The following is a 13,321-nucleotide window of genomic DNA, read 5'->3' on the forward strand; positions in this document are numbered from 1 at the left end:
CATGAGAGCCATAGCTGCACATTTTATTGTATCTGCAATCTGATAAAATAAAACACTGATTCTGTCAATAATTTGTTCACCCATATACAGTATACATGCAAATATTGTTATGTATAACAATAATACATCACAATCACAGGATATTGTACTGGAGTAAAGGTACAAGTGCTTTTTGTTGATAATACTTACTAAATATGATTTTGAATTCTTTATCATTACTATACTTGTAATAAAGGTTTTTTAATTTTTTTTTTTTTTACATTGTACTGGTACATGATGGGAGTACATTTACTCCACAACATTTATTTGATAACTAACTAGTGGACCCACAATTACATAACTTGATAATTATCACGTTTTTTAAACAACATTGTATACAGTATACATTCATAATATATGTAAATATATGTATAATTTACTTTTACTTGGACTTTTGACAAGTCGATATATTTATCATCAGATAATTACTATTAAAACTTAAGTACATTTAATATCAGATACTTTTATTATATGTGTGAGTATTATTTATATTATATGTGTGAGTATTATTTGTGTGAGTGACTTTCAGTTTTACAAAAATTATATTATTAACTTGATATATATAAATAGAATAATATAATTATATAAAGTAAGTATAATTTAACACGATATTTTGACTTTATGACTGTTGGGTACTTTTTACAAAACCCACTGGATTATTACTAATACTTACCTTGTTTATTTTTTTGAAGCAGACACAAAATTTGTGAAATCAAGACTTTGACGTGTAACTGAATGTGTTGCTACTTCTTCATTAAAGGTTTCTAAATACTTCGTCCACCGCAGACTAACACAAGACTAGCTTAATATTTACATAAAATGCTTAAGTGTTGTGTGCATCAATGAATGTCAGGGAGTACCATGTCTGGATTATTATTAGATCAGCCTGTAATTTACTGTCTGAAACCATAAGCAAGACAAAAATTCGGAATGTCGGGTCGAAACATTACCATGCCAGCCTCAGTAGCACTTTAAGACAACAGTTACTCACAAGGTCACCGTGGCTGGAAGTGCAAACAAAGGGGTCCTTACCAATAATTAATCTTTCATTGTGTGATGCTTCTGAAATCCTTTCTTTAGTCCTCTGAAAGATTTCCTTTCAAAAATAGGTTTAAAGCAAATTAAAATTAGTTTCAACTGAGACACATTGTAATTATCCTCTTATCCCTAACTAAGAGTCTTATTCTGCAATCAGACCAACACTGACAGTCTGAGTGTTGGGCTGCGACCTATATGTCCCCTGTAAAGCTGATTTGAGCTCCCAGTTGTGATACATTGGTGTTTCTGTAATTTGTTCATTGTTCATGTTGAGTGTGGCACATGCAAAAACTGTGATTTGTTTGTGGCTGCGAATGGTACCTACCATTTTTTAAAAATTATTATTAAAAGACCTGCATGTCTTTAATTGACAGTAGAGAGGCAGACGGAGTATGTGGGAGATGATAACAGATGTCCCCAGACGGATTCACATCAGGGAGTTGTGATTTATCTCATATGCATCTTAGCCATTGTTTCACCTCATACCAAACAATTCCTCACAATGACTAACAATGGTGCTCCTTATATACAATAAAGTTTTAACATTATTATTCATGACTGTGCTTTAAAAAAAACAATTAATTATACCTCATGTCATTACCCATTTGTCAGAGTTGTTATTGTACAAAATAAGGTAGAATTAAGTAAATAGTATGAGGTGTTTTCAAGCTCTGTTCATTCTACGTAACGGTGTTGTCCACTAGATGGCACAAGGTTCAGTATCTTGATGTTGTTAAGAGTTTAGGTCAGCAAATCCAACTCATTCCAAATGGACACTTTCCAAATGGACACAGGTTCCAGTTGCTTGTGATGCACCGGGTTTATTTGGGGACCACATTGAAGATCCAACACAAAGCCAAACATAACTTTTTATTCAAGTATTAAAATGTAAAGCACATTATTCTGAATATCAACAAAGTACGAATCAACACAATTAGAAAAGCAAAAACTCCAACTTTTCCTTAACAATCAGTTTGTAATGTGTGTAATCTCTCCGACGATCCGTTCTCTTGGCTCCTCCTCCAACATGTAATGCATAGAAATGTTTGCACAGTAGCTTTAGTAAACTACAATCCTGTGTCCCAGATATTCAGTTGGTCCCTTTAACTAAAATACAAAAGGGATGGAAACATAATAGAGGGGTATTTGATGGATGGATCTGACCGGTAAAATTAATGAAAAATTTACTAGCCAAGCAGATTACTGCACTCAGCGAAGCACACATACAGCTTCATCAGCTCTGAGGGGTTTTCAGCATTTGGACTACAAGAATGTTTATGAAGGAGAAGCTAATTTAATATACATTAGTATACATATTTCCATGAACTGTGTAGTTTGTATTTAAAGCCAGATATTATAGCTACAAATATAATGATGTTCTTCTATCAAATAACATCAAATACGCCCAAACTGCTCATTCGTGAGGAACATCATGCTTGATTATTTATTTAATTTTTTTTATCAAAAGTAAACATAAGAAAGGCACACCAAAATGAAATCAACACCCTACCCTAAATCAAATCAATTGTTCCTGCAACATTTTTCTTTTCATCTATTTAGATAAACAGATTTACGACAGCTACCTCATTTAAAATGAGAGTGTGAGCAGGCAAATCTGCCGGTCTGACAGGGACGGAGGCATAGATATTTAAAGAGCTTTTGTGCCTTTCATTTGGTTTAAGTGGTCTGTATGCCCTTTTTATTTGACATCGTCATAAATCTGGTAATTAGGTGAGCACATTACTAACAGCTGAGGTAATGGGCTCGACACCTGGGAAGTACCTTGAAATAACAGAAGTGACCGATGGAAGAAAAAGAAAAAACCAAGGGGAAAGTCCGAATGCGTGCAATGAAAAGTGCTGACATAGCTTGACATTCTTTCCTTTTCAATACAAATGTGGGGGGAACATAACAATAATTACACGCAAATGAAGAGTTCCAAGCAATTGACATCAACTTGTAGCCACCGAGCTAATAACTGACGGCTGCACGAACCTGTTTGCCCCGAGCACTCTCTCACAAAGAAAGTAACGGACCATGACGGCAACTTCACTGAAAAACAAACTTCCTTACCAAAGTGCCTGTGAGTGCTTTAGATTGCAATAACTTCATAAAATGAATTATGTCAAGTAAAGCAGTGCTTTTCTGCCATAAAAACAAAGTACGATCCTTTCAACATGTAATTAGTACCTTACTCAACGAACAATTCTGGGGAAGATAAAAACAAAGAATGTGTGCTTGTACAAAATAAAACAACCCCCAGATTAAAAATAAACATTAATATAACATAAACTGTCTCTATAACATTAAACTTAAATTTCCTAAATAATATATAAGTACCATGAATTCCAACACGCCTTAAATAAGTGCATTAGATATCTGTCCTATTGCCAAGAGTGACAGGTAGAGGACTGTGTAATACAAGAATGCACTGCACTCAGTGTTTTCTTCCACATGTAGCACTGGATTAAGCCGAACTCTGGAGGAAAAAATTAACAAACAGTGAAACAACTAGTGGAGTGAATGGGCTCTGCTGCAGCATCAGACGCCTGTCTGCTAAGGGCCTCGTCTTCAGCCGTCCTTTAAGGGAAGGGCAGTCTCAGAGCACAACCTGGAGCCGAGTCAGGTCTGCTGCAAGGACGCTCAGAAAGTCCTACAAAGTCTTGGAAGAGATTTTCATGCTGTCAGTCAGCTGTGATGCCTTTCTCTCTGAGCTCCTCTGTCACTCGCACCAGGTAAGTGGGGTCTGGGTAGCCAAAACTGTCAGGAGAAATAAAACAGCCATCACTGGCTCTGTACGAGCTCAGGCACCTATAGTGCCCCTAGCAAAGCACATCAACGGGTAGAATTTCATGCCAGGAACTTGAATTAGATGTGTCAGTCTTTACTGAGCCATTTTATCTGCTACCTCACCACTGAGGGAGGTTATTGAGGTTATTACTGAATCAAACCACCAGAGACCATACATACCAGCGGGGCCCGCCCCATATTGAGGTCTTGTGGTGAATGTCATTCCAGGTGATGACATTTTGCATGCCCGTAGTCATGGAGGTACCGATGGTGAAGATAAGGCGCTGTTCAAAGGCCCGGCGCAGCAGACCCAGCACACGGTTCCCCTCAGGGCTGTCAGGGAGGTAGGCCACGCGGTCTGTTCCTGGGTACCGAACTCCTGGGTTGGGGTGTTCTGGCTGTTGGAAACAAACGAGTTAAAACAGGATCAGTTTAATGGGGCATTAATGATTTAAAACTATCATGTCTGTATGTTCAGGTCCAGGTCACTCTCACACAGTCATGTCTCTTTCATTTTTACAGTTCCTTCAATCTCAAACTATTTTCTCCGCCCACGGACAACAAAGGCAACTGTGGATCTCAAACCTTGATATGAGCAGATAAAGGATACTTGTGATGTCTACTGGGCGTTTACACTTGCAAGCTATTAATGTCCTGGTTGACGGGAAGATCACTGATTTTTCCCATCAAGTTCAGTTTTCAATTATGTCAGGGGAAGTATGAAAGATTTCAAGACCAGTCTAATATAGTCTTGTTGGGGAGGAGTCTGAAAAAACTGCTGATTTCATCAAGGGGCATCTCAGCCTGTGTTACAGACTAAGGAGACTGAGTCTAAAAGAGGCAGGGGCTTAAGAAAAGATAACACTGGTTCGTCGATTGTAGATGTGGGCTAAAACATTCTTCTCTTCCATAGATGATAAATTATTAAAGGTAAAAACTCTTTGTCAGACCAACAATATGGAGCTTTTTTTCTATGAGTGGGTTTTGTTTAACTCAGGTACGCTCTCGCATCAGGATTAACATGCATGTGGGTCACATGAAACAGTACTTCCAGTGATGTCACACTATTCCATTGATCAACTGGTGGCGATAACAGGGCTCTCAAGATGAGACTGTTTTGGGGTATTTTTGCATACATGCAAGCAAAAATCTGTCAAGTGTGACTGAACGTTTCAGGTGATCATACTGGTGCTCTCTTTCAGCAGGTCTGATTAAAAATAAAAATGAAAGACATATTTTTAACAAACACCAACTGTTTGTTAGCTGATAAACATATTCTGATTATTTATTGTTGTATGTGCTCTGATTTAAATAGAGAAAAACATTAATCTGCACCTGCATCACAGTTTAAAATCATTAAAAAAAATTGTGAAGAAATCAAACTAAAATGTTTCCCAGGGTGCAACTAAACTATGTGCTGGTGCACCAAAAACAAAAAGTTAGTAGGATTCCTGGATAATGTGCCCATATTTGCAGCAATGCACTTATCAAGACAAGGAAGAAGAAGACAAGATAGTAAACATGGTTGTTACTAAATAAATCGGCCAACATATCCCAGCCCCAAAAGTCAGTATCGGTTGGGCTCTAATACAGAAAAGGTGTTTTATTGAGCAGCTCTTAATATAAGCACAACTTTTGTTTTGTTTCACTTTTTTTTTCTTTTTTTTTTTTCGGAGTACCCCTTTGAATTTACAAGTCCATATGAAACAAGACTTTGACAGCATTGCGCTCCATTAAAAAAGACCAAATTCTTGGCCTTCTAAATTTGGAATCAGTTCACAAAATAACTGAAGAGTATTTTGTAGCAATAAAAATAGTGAGATGTCTTTTGTCTTTGCCAACTATAAACCACAAATAACAAGCTCTTTTTTATTGCTATCACACAAATCATCAGCAGCTAGTTCAGATCCTGTGTTTTAAGTTTTAAGCTGGTAGGGTGACTCTAAGATCCGGGGGGGAAGGTAAAGATTAGTAGAGTGTCAACCAACTACAGATCAGTCAGGGACAGAAAGGAAGAACTGTTCTGTGAAGCAGAGGACTGTATTGTTTTAAAAGACCTGCAGTGACGCCTTCATACATGATTAAACAATAGAAGAAAATGTATGGTATGCCTAATTAATACCCTAAATGTATACATTTTTCATAATATTTTAATACAACTCTAGTATTTGACTATGTTCAATAATCTTTAGTTTGTCCAGAACAACTATCAGTTTCTTTACACTCATAAATCCTAACCAGAGTTATTCCAGTAACAGTGGAGTGGAATTGATTTTGCTCTACTCACCGCTTGTAGGCCAGGAGGGAAGCTGTAGATGATGCAGACACACCCATAGCCTTCATGGCCAGGGAGCTCCAGATCAGGATCTCGCTCTACGATCATTGTGCCATTAGCAGGCTGGTTCCCAATCAACTGGCCGTACACCAGCCGACACACAGGACACGCTTTCTTCACCTTAAAGGCTTGATCCAGGCAAGAGCGGCAGAACGAATGGCCACACCTCTCCAGGGTTGTCTTCTCCACTATGTCCCCCATGCAGATTGAACAAGTTTTGTTGTCCTCTGCCTCACTATGAGAAGCCAAGCTGGGGTCCATGTCCTTCCTCTGGGCCACCTCGTGGAGCATGGCGCAGGCCTCCTCATCAGCAGGCTTCCTGAACCTCTGCTGCTGTCTCTGTGAGCGCCGAGGCTGGGGAGGTGGAGGCTGAAGCAGGCTCCCCTCTCCGTTTGGCTCCAGGACTCCCACACAGGGAAGCAGAGCCCTCTTCCTCTTGGGTCCCCCCTCCTGTTTGCTCATTTCTTTGCGGGCACAGCGGCATAAGTCAATGAAGGCTTTTCGTGTCTCACTGGAGATGGGTCCATCCATCACGCCAGCTCCAGAGCTCCTGGAGCCCTCCACCGGCTGCAGCCTCACGGCGCAGCAGCCCCCCCTCTCTCCTCGCCTAATGATACCAGCGCTCATCCCCTGCTTCTGCTGGAAGTCAATGAGCCAGGGCCGCCCAGCTGCAGCCAGGTAATCCCACACCGCCTGTGAAACCAGTACCTCATCACTGCCCTGGCCAGCACGCACACTCATCTCATCAGAAGAAACTGTGAAAAGAGAAGCACAGGATGTCAGCAGCAAACTAACAACTAATTGCAGAAGAAGTTGCAGGCTGAGACCCATGCTGCCATTATGGGGAATGATGGGAGTGTTTGTTTACTCTTTTATTCTACAGTGGCCTGCATGGGAAAAAGCGACACGCCATCTATTCCAGCGGCAAAGTAAATCTTAACAACCTGTGCATGGGCAGCTATTCGCGGTTGCTGCAGCGCGTTAAAGACACACACACACACACACACACACACACACACACACACACACACACACACACACACACACACACACAGCAGGCAGCATCGACGAATCAGCTGTTCACAGAATCACACTGTAAACAAAGGAAGCTGAAGCCCCTTCGCACGCGCACCACACGTTAAAACACCAAGTGACAGCCGCAAGCAAACACGAGAAAGACACTTGGTCGGGTTGACAGGTTACCTTGTGATCCCATAAATCCCTTCAATTTGCGAATGAAGCGTCCTGTTGAACAGAGACAGAGAAAGAGATGAAGAAAAGAAACTGAGGGGCTGAAACAAAACGTTATCACAGCTGCGAGGAGGTGTTCAGACTGAGACATCCTCTTCTTCCTCCTCCTCCTCCGCAGCAGCAGCAGCAACAACAACAACAACAAGGGGAAATTCGGCTATTTCGCAACATTAGCTTCGCATTCGATAAGACACTCAACATTTAGCTAAGTGGTTTTCCACTTCCGTACCTCACCCTTTGCCGTAGCTCGTCGCTGCCCGTCAGTTGCTGGATTAAAGAGCCCAGCTCTCCATCAGAGGAGGCCTTTATTTCTGACGTGCTGCTGCAGTTTTATCCGCGGGTAATACGTCTTTTGTAGTCAAGACATGGTATCCGGACGTACCCCCGGCTCATATCTCCTCTAGGTCCACAGCAGCCCCTCCCTGGCCCCGGCAAATGCCATCCAAGCCCCTTGCACTTCGTCCCCAGTCTCGCCTGTGTTTGCCTTCCTCGTCCGTCCTTCAGCTAACACCGAGTAAACAGCAGCCTCTCTTCTTTATCCGGCTCCCAGCACGTTAGCTGGATGTGATGTCTCCCTCCACGCAGACTTGTTTGCTCTTTCTCCCTCTCTTTTTCAGTCTTTCGTTTTCTCCGCGTCCTCCCCTGTTGCAGGAGCAAACACACACATTACTAATGAGGGGGGGATTGGTGGGGACCTACGAGGAAATGTGACCAGGAAGTTCGTCACCGGGCGGACACGATTGGCCGACAAATGGTGGCTTGTTTTTTTTTTCTTCTTTTTCTTCTTCTATTTTTTTTTTTAATGCTGTGAGTGAATCATGCTTCTGTCGTGATTTAACAGCTTTAATGATAACGCCGAGCTCAATGTACACGAGTGTCCAGCCCACGCGTCATCCAGGGAATACCCACTCATTCAGTTCACATGCAAATCAAGTCTGTCACGGTGCTCCGGCTTACTGACGGCTGTGATGTCAACACCGACATCTCTGACAGGATACATTGTTTGGATCTAAACCCCTGCTTCTTCCTTTTTCTTCTTCTTCCTCTTTTTTTCAAGTAACTGTTTGCTGGAGAGATGAGGCTATAGCTGGAATAAACATAACTTTTTTCATCCTGAAGAAGATGCCCCAGTGTCTCAAAATTACAGTAATATACTTAACAAAATACAAAGACTTGTAATGAAAAGTGCTAATATCACTGCCAAGCAGGCCATTAAAAATAAAATAAGATTAATTCAGTGAAATAAGTAAACTACAATAAAAACTAAAATACAAGAGGTAGTTTATACTGTTATACTTAAAAGCAATATAAGATACTATTGTACATGATATTTAATGAATTAATTAATGTATATTTCATTTACTTTAAAATAAAGAAACATTTGCTATCTATCTATCTATCTATCTATCTATCTATCTATCTATCTATCTATCTATCTATCTATCTATACAAATCATTAAAATACTGTTTCTATCTATCAACAGAAATCATTAAAGTACTCAGTTTACAAATGCAAGTTAGAAAAGCAGAATTTTAGCACATTTGGGCTGCTGTAACCTACATATTAGTATTTTTCTTTTTATGAATTGTAGTGTTTTGCCATCAAGGTTATTTGCTTTGTATCTTGACGCTTAATGTATAAGAGCGTACTTCTTATTGAGAAAATGAATTCTGCACTAAGAATGCAGCCTTCAAGAGATCCTTCAGTCAGTCATTTGTTCTCTATTTCTGCATAGACTTTTGAAAGGAAGAAATAATTTAGACAAGAGTAAAAAAAATGTGTATTGGAGCAAATTCATTTGGGTTGGCTGTTTGAATAAAATATAGGAATCACAGGGGTGGGCCCGACACCAGCTCATCCTGCTGCTTTTAACTTAATGCAGTGCTGTAAAGCTGAGTTTGACTCAAACTCCAGACAGTTGCTGTATTTAAGTGACCTCATCTGAGAGGAAACTGACAATATGTCTCAAAACCTTCAACGCCTACAAAGTAACAATAAGGAATTACTGATTCATAACAATCTCTGTAATGGATCAGCCCTTACAGTATAAAGCACAGGGAAATCAGTCATCCCTAATGCTTCCTATTGGTTTCAATAGAAAAAAGAAAATGATTGTTCAGTTCATCTTCTTCCAATTAAAACACACTGACACAAGGGCATCAGAACAGTTAGAAATCCCACTCAAGTCTGTAGCCAGTGCAGAACGTCCCATCAAGGCTTTCACTGAAACCACAGTATAATCTGTCTCCACATCTATTTGGGTTTTTGGTTTGATTAAGGATTTGCTGATGCTGACAGTTGGCCCTGGCTGTCAGGGTCTACAGACTTTGAATTTCTCTGCCTGAGGAGCTTAGACCAGCAAACATCACACAGTGCATTTCACAAAATTTCCCCAAATACTTTTCATTCTGTGATTATATTGTCTCTTCATTTAAATATAATCAAAAACCTTGAATTTACCTAAACTTCCTCAGCTAACCCCTGGAGATATACAACATCTGGTGGTCCTACTCATTATGGTATAACAGCTAGATTAAAACCACTGAGGTGTTTCAGTCAGTCTCCAGTTACAACAGGAAAGCACAACCCATTTATGTCATGTTGGTTCACTGGCCCAAATCAACATTACCTCCATATAAGAGTCAGGTGACACCAAAGGAAGCCAGACTCAGAGTTAATTTAAGGCCACCTATTTTTTCTGAAGGCACTACTTCCCATACTCAACCATTTTACTTTAGCCATACACAGAAGGAAATACCACAGTAAAACACACAGTTCTCTTTTATATGTGTGGGACAATAAAGTCAATAACTCTGGAAACTACCTCTTTAAGCTGTAAATCAGGGATTTCTGTCATTTTAAAGTATCAAACAGTAACAAATTAGTGACTCTCTGTATGACATCTCTGTGTCTCTATGTACATTGATTTTTGTTACATTTACACCAAGTGTAACATAAATGAGGGTCATCCAGCTGTGATTAAGAAAGGGACTAAAAGCCCCATATGGCTGCCGTTACAGAGTCCAAAGGGTTGTTTGATTAGTCATTGTATGCAGAGCAGCTTTATTTCTCTCTGAATGACATCATCACAGTAATGTCTCTTGTCTAAAGCACAAATGTCTCCAATTAAACCTTGGAAAGTAAAGGTTTGCAACATCTTGGAAATGGAGTGTGTTTTCTGTAAAAACACTAATATGAGCATGTGAACAAAACCATTAAAACCCACATAAAGGCATTTCAAGCCAATCATTTTCTTTGTTTTTCTACAGTAAGTCCATTGGAAGCAGCAGAATTTGTGTCTATACTACAGCCAAAGTCTCAACAGTATGCTTGACAAACTATAAATGGCAGCATCACAATCAGGCCAGTCGGCAAGCTATTGGCAGACAGACAACACTGAAGAAGGAAATTAGGTTTTAAGTACATAATAATGCATCCAGATTATGTCTTATTATCTGCCAGAGGGACTAGTAGCAAAAACAGCAAGCTGATGTTAATCAATCCCTCATTTACATCACAATTTAGCTGCGGAAAGCTCCTAGAAGTCATCTAATTTACTTATGTGTTTCTTTTTATTAATGATAAGTAAATTATGAGACAAGATCATTATAAAGCTGCTACAGCCTTCCGTGGCTTTAAGGTACAAGCACCATCCTCCAAGAACAATAACACACAATATCACACAATACACCTATCTGGTAAAATGTTGCATTATAAGGCAGATAGTGTGGATTCTCATTAAGTGGGTTAGTGAAAGAAATCAAATAAGCATAGACTGATGCTTCTAGTCTGGTTTGCCTTACAGAAGTTCTATAATATCCACAGTTGACACTAAATAAAGGAATTTGATAAATCCACATTGGCTCCCTTGCTGTGGACCAACTCTTATAAGATTATCCTACAAGTAATGCTCTGGCCTGTCTTTCGCTCTTGTCTGTGCTTCATGTCGCATCGTCCTTAAACATGGGCTATGAGGTTATAGTACTAGTGTTGCCGCTCCTGCTGGGTTATTTCAGTTTTCCTCAGAGTCACAAATAACAACACTGAGCAATCATTTAGTCTATAACAGAAATCAATCACCTGTTAACCTTCCTTTTCACGGCTCGAACGCCTGCCCGGTGGCAAACAAAATGATGTACTAATTGCGAGGTTTATAGGGAACCGATGAAAATGCTGATAGTTTCATTAGTCTTTATCCATTACAATGTGCAATCAACATTGCCAGTTTAACATGAAAAGTAATTCTACAGCAATAAATGTTCTTAAGTTTCAGAAGTAGAGCTAAAAGTGGGTTATACATAGATTTGCATTAATGTATATAGTTTGTATTATGGGTTGGCTGATTATCAGATCTGATATTCAAAAATTGATCTTATTCTTTTATTATATTTTATTTATAATTATTCAAAATGTTGCTAAGCAAATCTGCAAAGTGACTAGTATTTTAAATCATCGAATACATGTAACTGAGAAAAGAGTACAATATTTGCCTCCAAAATGTAGTGCATGGAGTGGAGGTATAGGTAGTGCCTCAATACTGTACTTAAATATGTTACATACATTTACGCAGGTACCGCCATCCTCTCCAAAAGTGTCGCCCCTCCCCCCTTTGTGTCCATTATCCACCACAAGGCCTGCCACTGTTTCAGCTCCACTTCTGGTTCTTGAAAAAGGTACATGTCAGGCACAAGATGGTCAAAGCTGGAAAGAAAGAAGTATTATTTGTCACCTCTACAAATCCTCTAAACCCTCCTCTGAGTCAAGCATGTAAAGTGTGCCACTATCTGATTCATCCCCTCCTCAATCCTCCCTGACATCTCCAGTCAAGTCCCACACACTCAGAAGCAGCCTGGCATTGTTATCGTATCCCCTGTCATCCACGGCTCAATCCACAGAGAACATTTCCCACTCATTTGATGGCGCTGCTCTCTTTTCCCTCATTCCCTCTATTGTTCCACATGCTCTATCGACAGCTGCCAAGCCTCATATTGGTAACACTGCGTCTTAGACTTTCTCGCTCTTGTCCGAGTCCAACTGCTTGTAGCTTCTCCCAAAGTGACAGCAGCGAGAGATTCCCATGTTTGCTTTTAAAGTCTTCTGTCTGGCAGGTGCATTTGACAGCATCCATCCCTATGAGGGCCTAAACTGATAAAGCAAAACTTCACTCCAATATCATGGCTGAGAGCAACGCTAAGGAGGCATCTGTTAATAAACAAGCTGTGGAGGGAGATACTTTAGCTTCCACCGCTGCATCTGTGCTTGTCTCTTCAGAGAAAAGAACAAACTGGAGCCTTGTGTCTTTTTCACCATCATCTCCAAATGCGGAAAAATACCCTCAATCTTCTGCTGCACCCATGATGCTGTCAGAGTATTCTTTTATAAACAGCAACATTTATTCTACTGCTGACCTGCAGCTCATGAATGAACCTATAGTCTCATTTATGCTCCCCTGTAATCTTAGTCATATTGTAATGGAGATCTCACAAGGCAGTCATCATTACCTAGTTTTTGCTTTTTCTATTTTTTCTTCTTCTATTTCTTGACGGAGGAAGGGATTAGAAGCAATAAAATATCGTAAGCATCTCACGCTCTGTGCCTTTTTAGCATGGCAGTAAATGGAGCACACATCATTAATCACTTGTAAAGCTCAAATTCTCAACACTGAATAGACCAAGAGAAAAATCGGTTTCTGACATGTTTTATAAGGACAAATTGAAGAAAAAATTGATCCAGTGTGATGGCTCCAAGACTGGAATCAGCAGCTGTATACTTTTCATCAGGTTCCACTCAACTTGCCAAAAGCAACTTATTTACAACCCCTCTGATATGACACACTTTCTTGAATTATGCCTCTTGATGTTGATTAC

The 13,321-nt window shown here is 39.8% G+C and overlaps 1 protein-coding gene across 3 annotated transcripts; it reads right to left on the bottom strand.

The window, feature by feature from the left end:
• Positions 1–1,933: 1,933 nt before the first annotated feature.
• dtx3 (deltex E3 ubiquitin ligase 3) lies at positions 1,934–12,141 on the bottom strand. Of its 3 annotated transcripts, XM_037102875.1 has the most exons (6): positions 12,015–12,141; positions 7,683–8,095; positions 7,406–7,447; positions 6,155–6,957; positions 4,048–4,265; positions 1,934–3,837 (listed from the first exon to the last, which is right to left on the bottom strand). In XM_037102875.1, the coding sequence occupies exons 3-6, from the start codon at positions 7,416–7,418 to the stop codon at positions 3,762–3,764; spliced, it is 1,110 nt and encodes a 369-aa protein (XP_036958770.1). In that variant the 5' UTR covers positions 7,419–7,447; positions 7,683–8,095; positions 12,015–12,141; the 3' UTR covers positions 1,934–3,761. The 3 variants fall into 3 exon arrangements, with proteins under 3 accessions (XP_036958770.1, XP_036958771.1, XP_036958772.1); XM_037102876.1 differs by lacking the exon at positions 12,015–12,141 and having other exon boundaries at positions 7,688–8,379; XM_037102877.1 differs by lacking the exons at positions 7,406–7,447; positions 12,015–12,141 and having other exon boundaries at positions 7,688–8,381.
• Positions 12,142–13,321: the final 1,180 nt, after the last annotated feature.

This window comes from Acanthopagrus latus, chromosome 7 (genome assembly GCF_904848185.1).
Source record: "Acanthopagrus latus isolate v.2019 chromosome 7, fAcaLat1.1, whole genome shotgun sequence".
Classification (NCBI taxonomy): domain Eukaryota; kingdom Metazoa; phylum Chordata; class Actinopteri; order Spariformes; family Sparidae; genus Acanthopagrus; species Acanthopagrus latus.

What these genes read in the sequence shown, in the direction of transcription:
- dtx3 (XM_037102875.1), bottom strand. An exon ending in TCCCTCCTGGCCTACAAGCG is followed by an intron (nt 4,266 to 6,154) that starts GTGAGTAGAGCA and finishes TGTTTCCAACAG; the next exon opens with CCAGAACACCCCAACCCAGG. An exon ending in ATATGGGGCGGGCCCCGCTG is followed by an intron (nt 3,838 to 4,047) that starts GTATGTATGGTC and finishes TTCTCCTGACAG; the next exon opens with TTTTGGCTACCCAGACCCCA.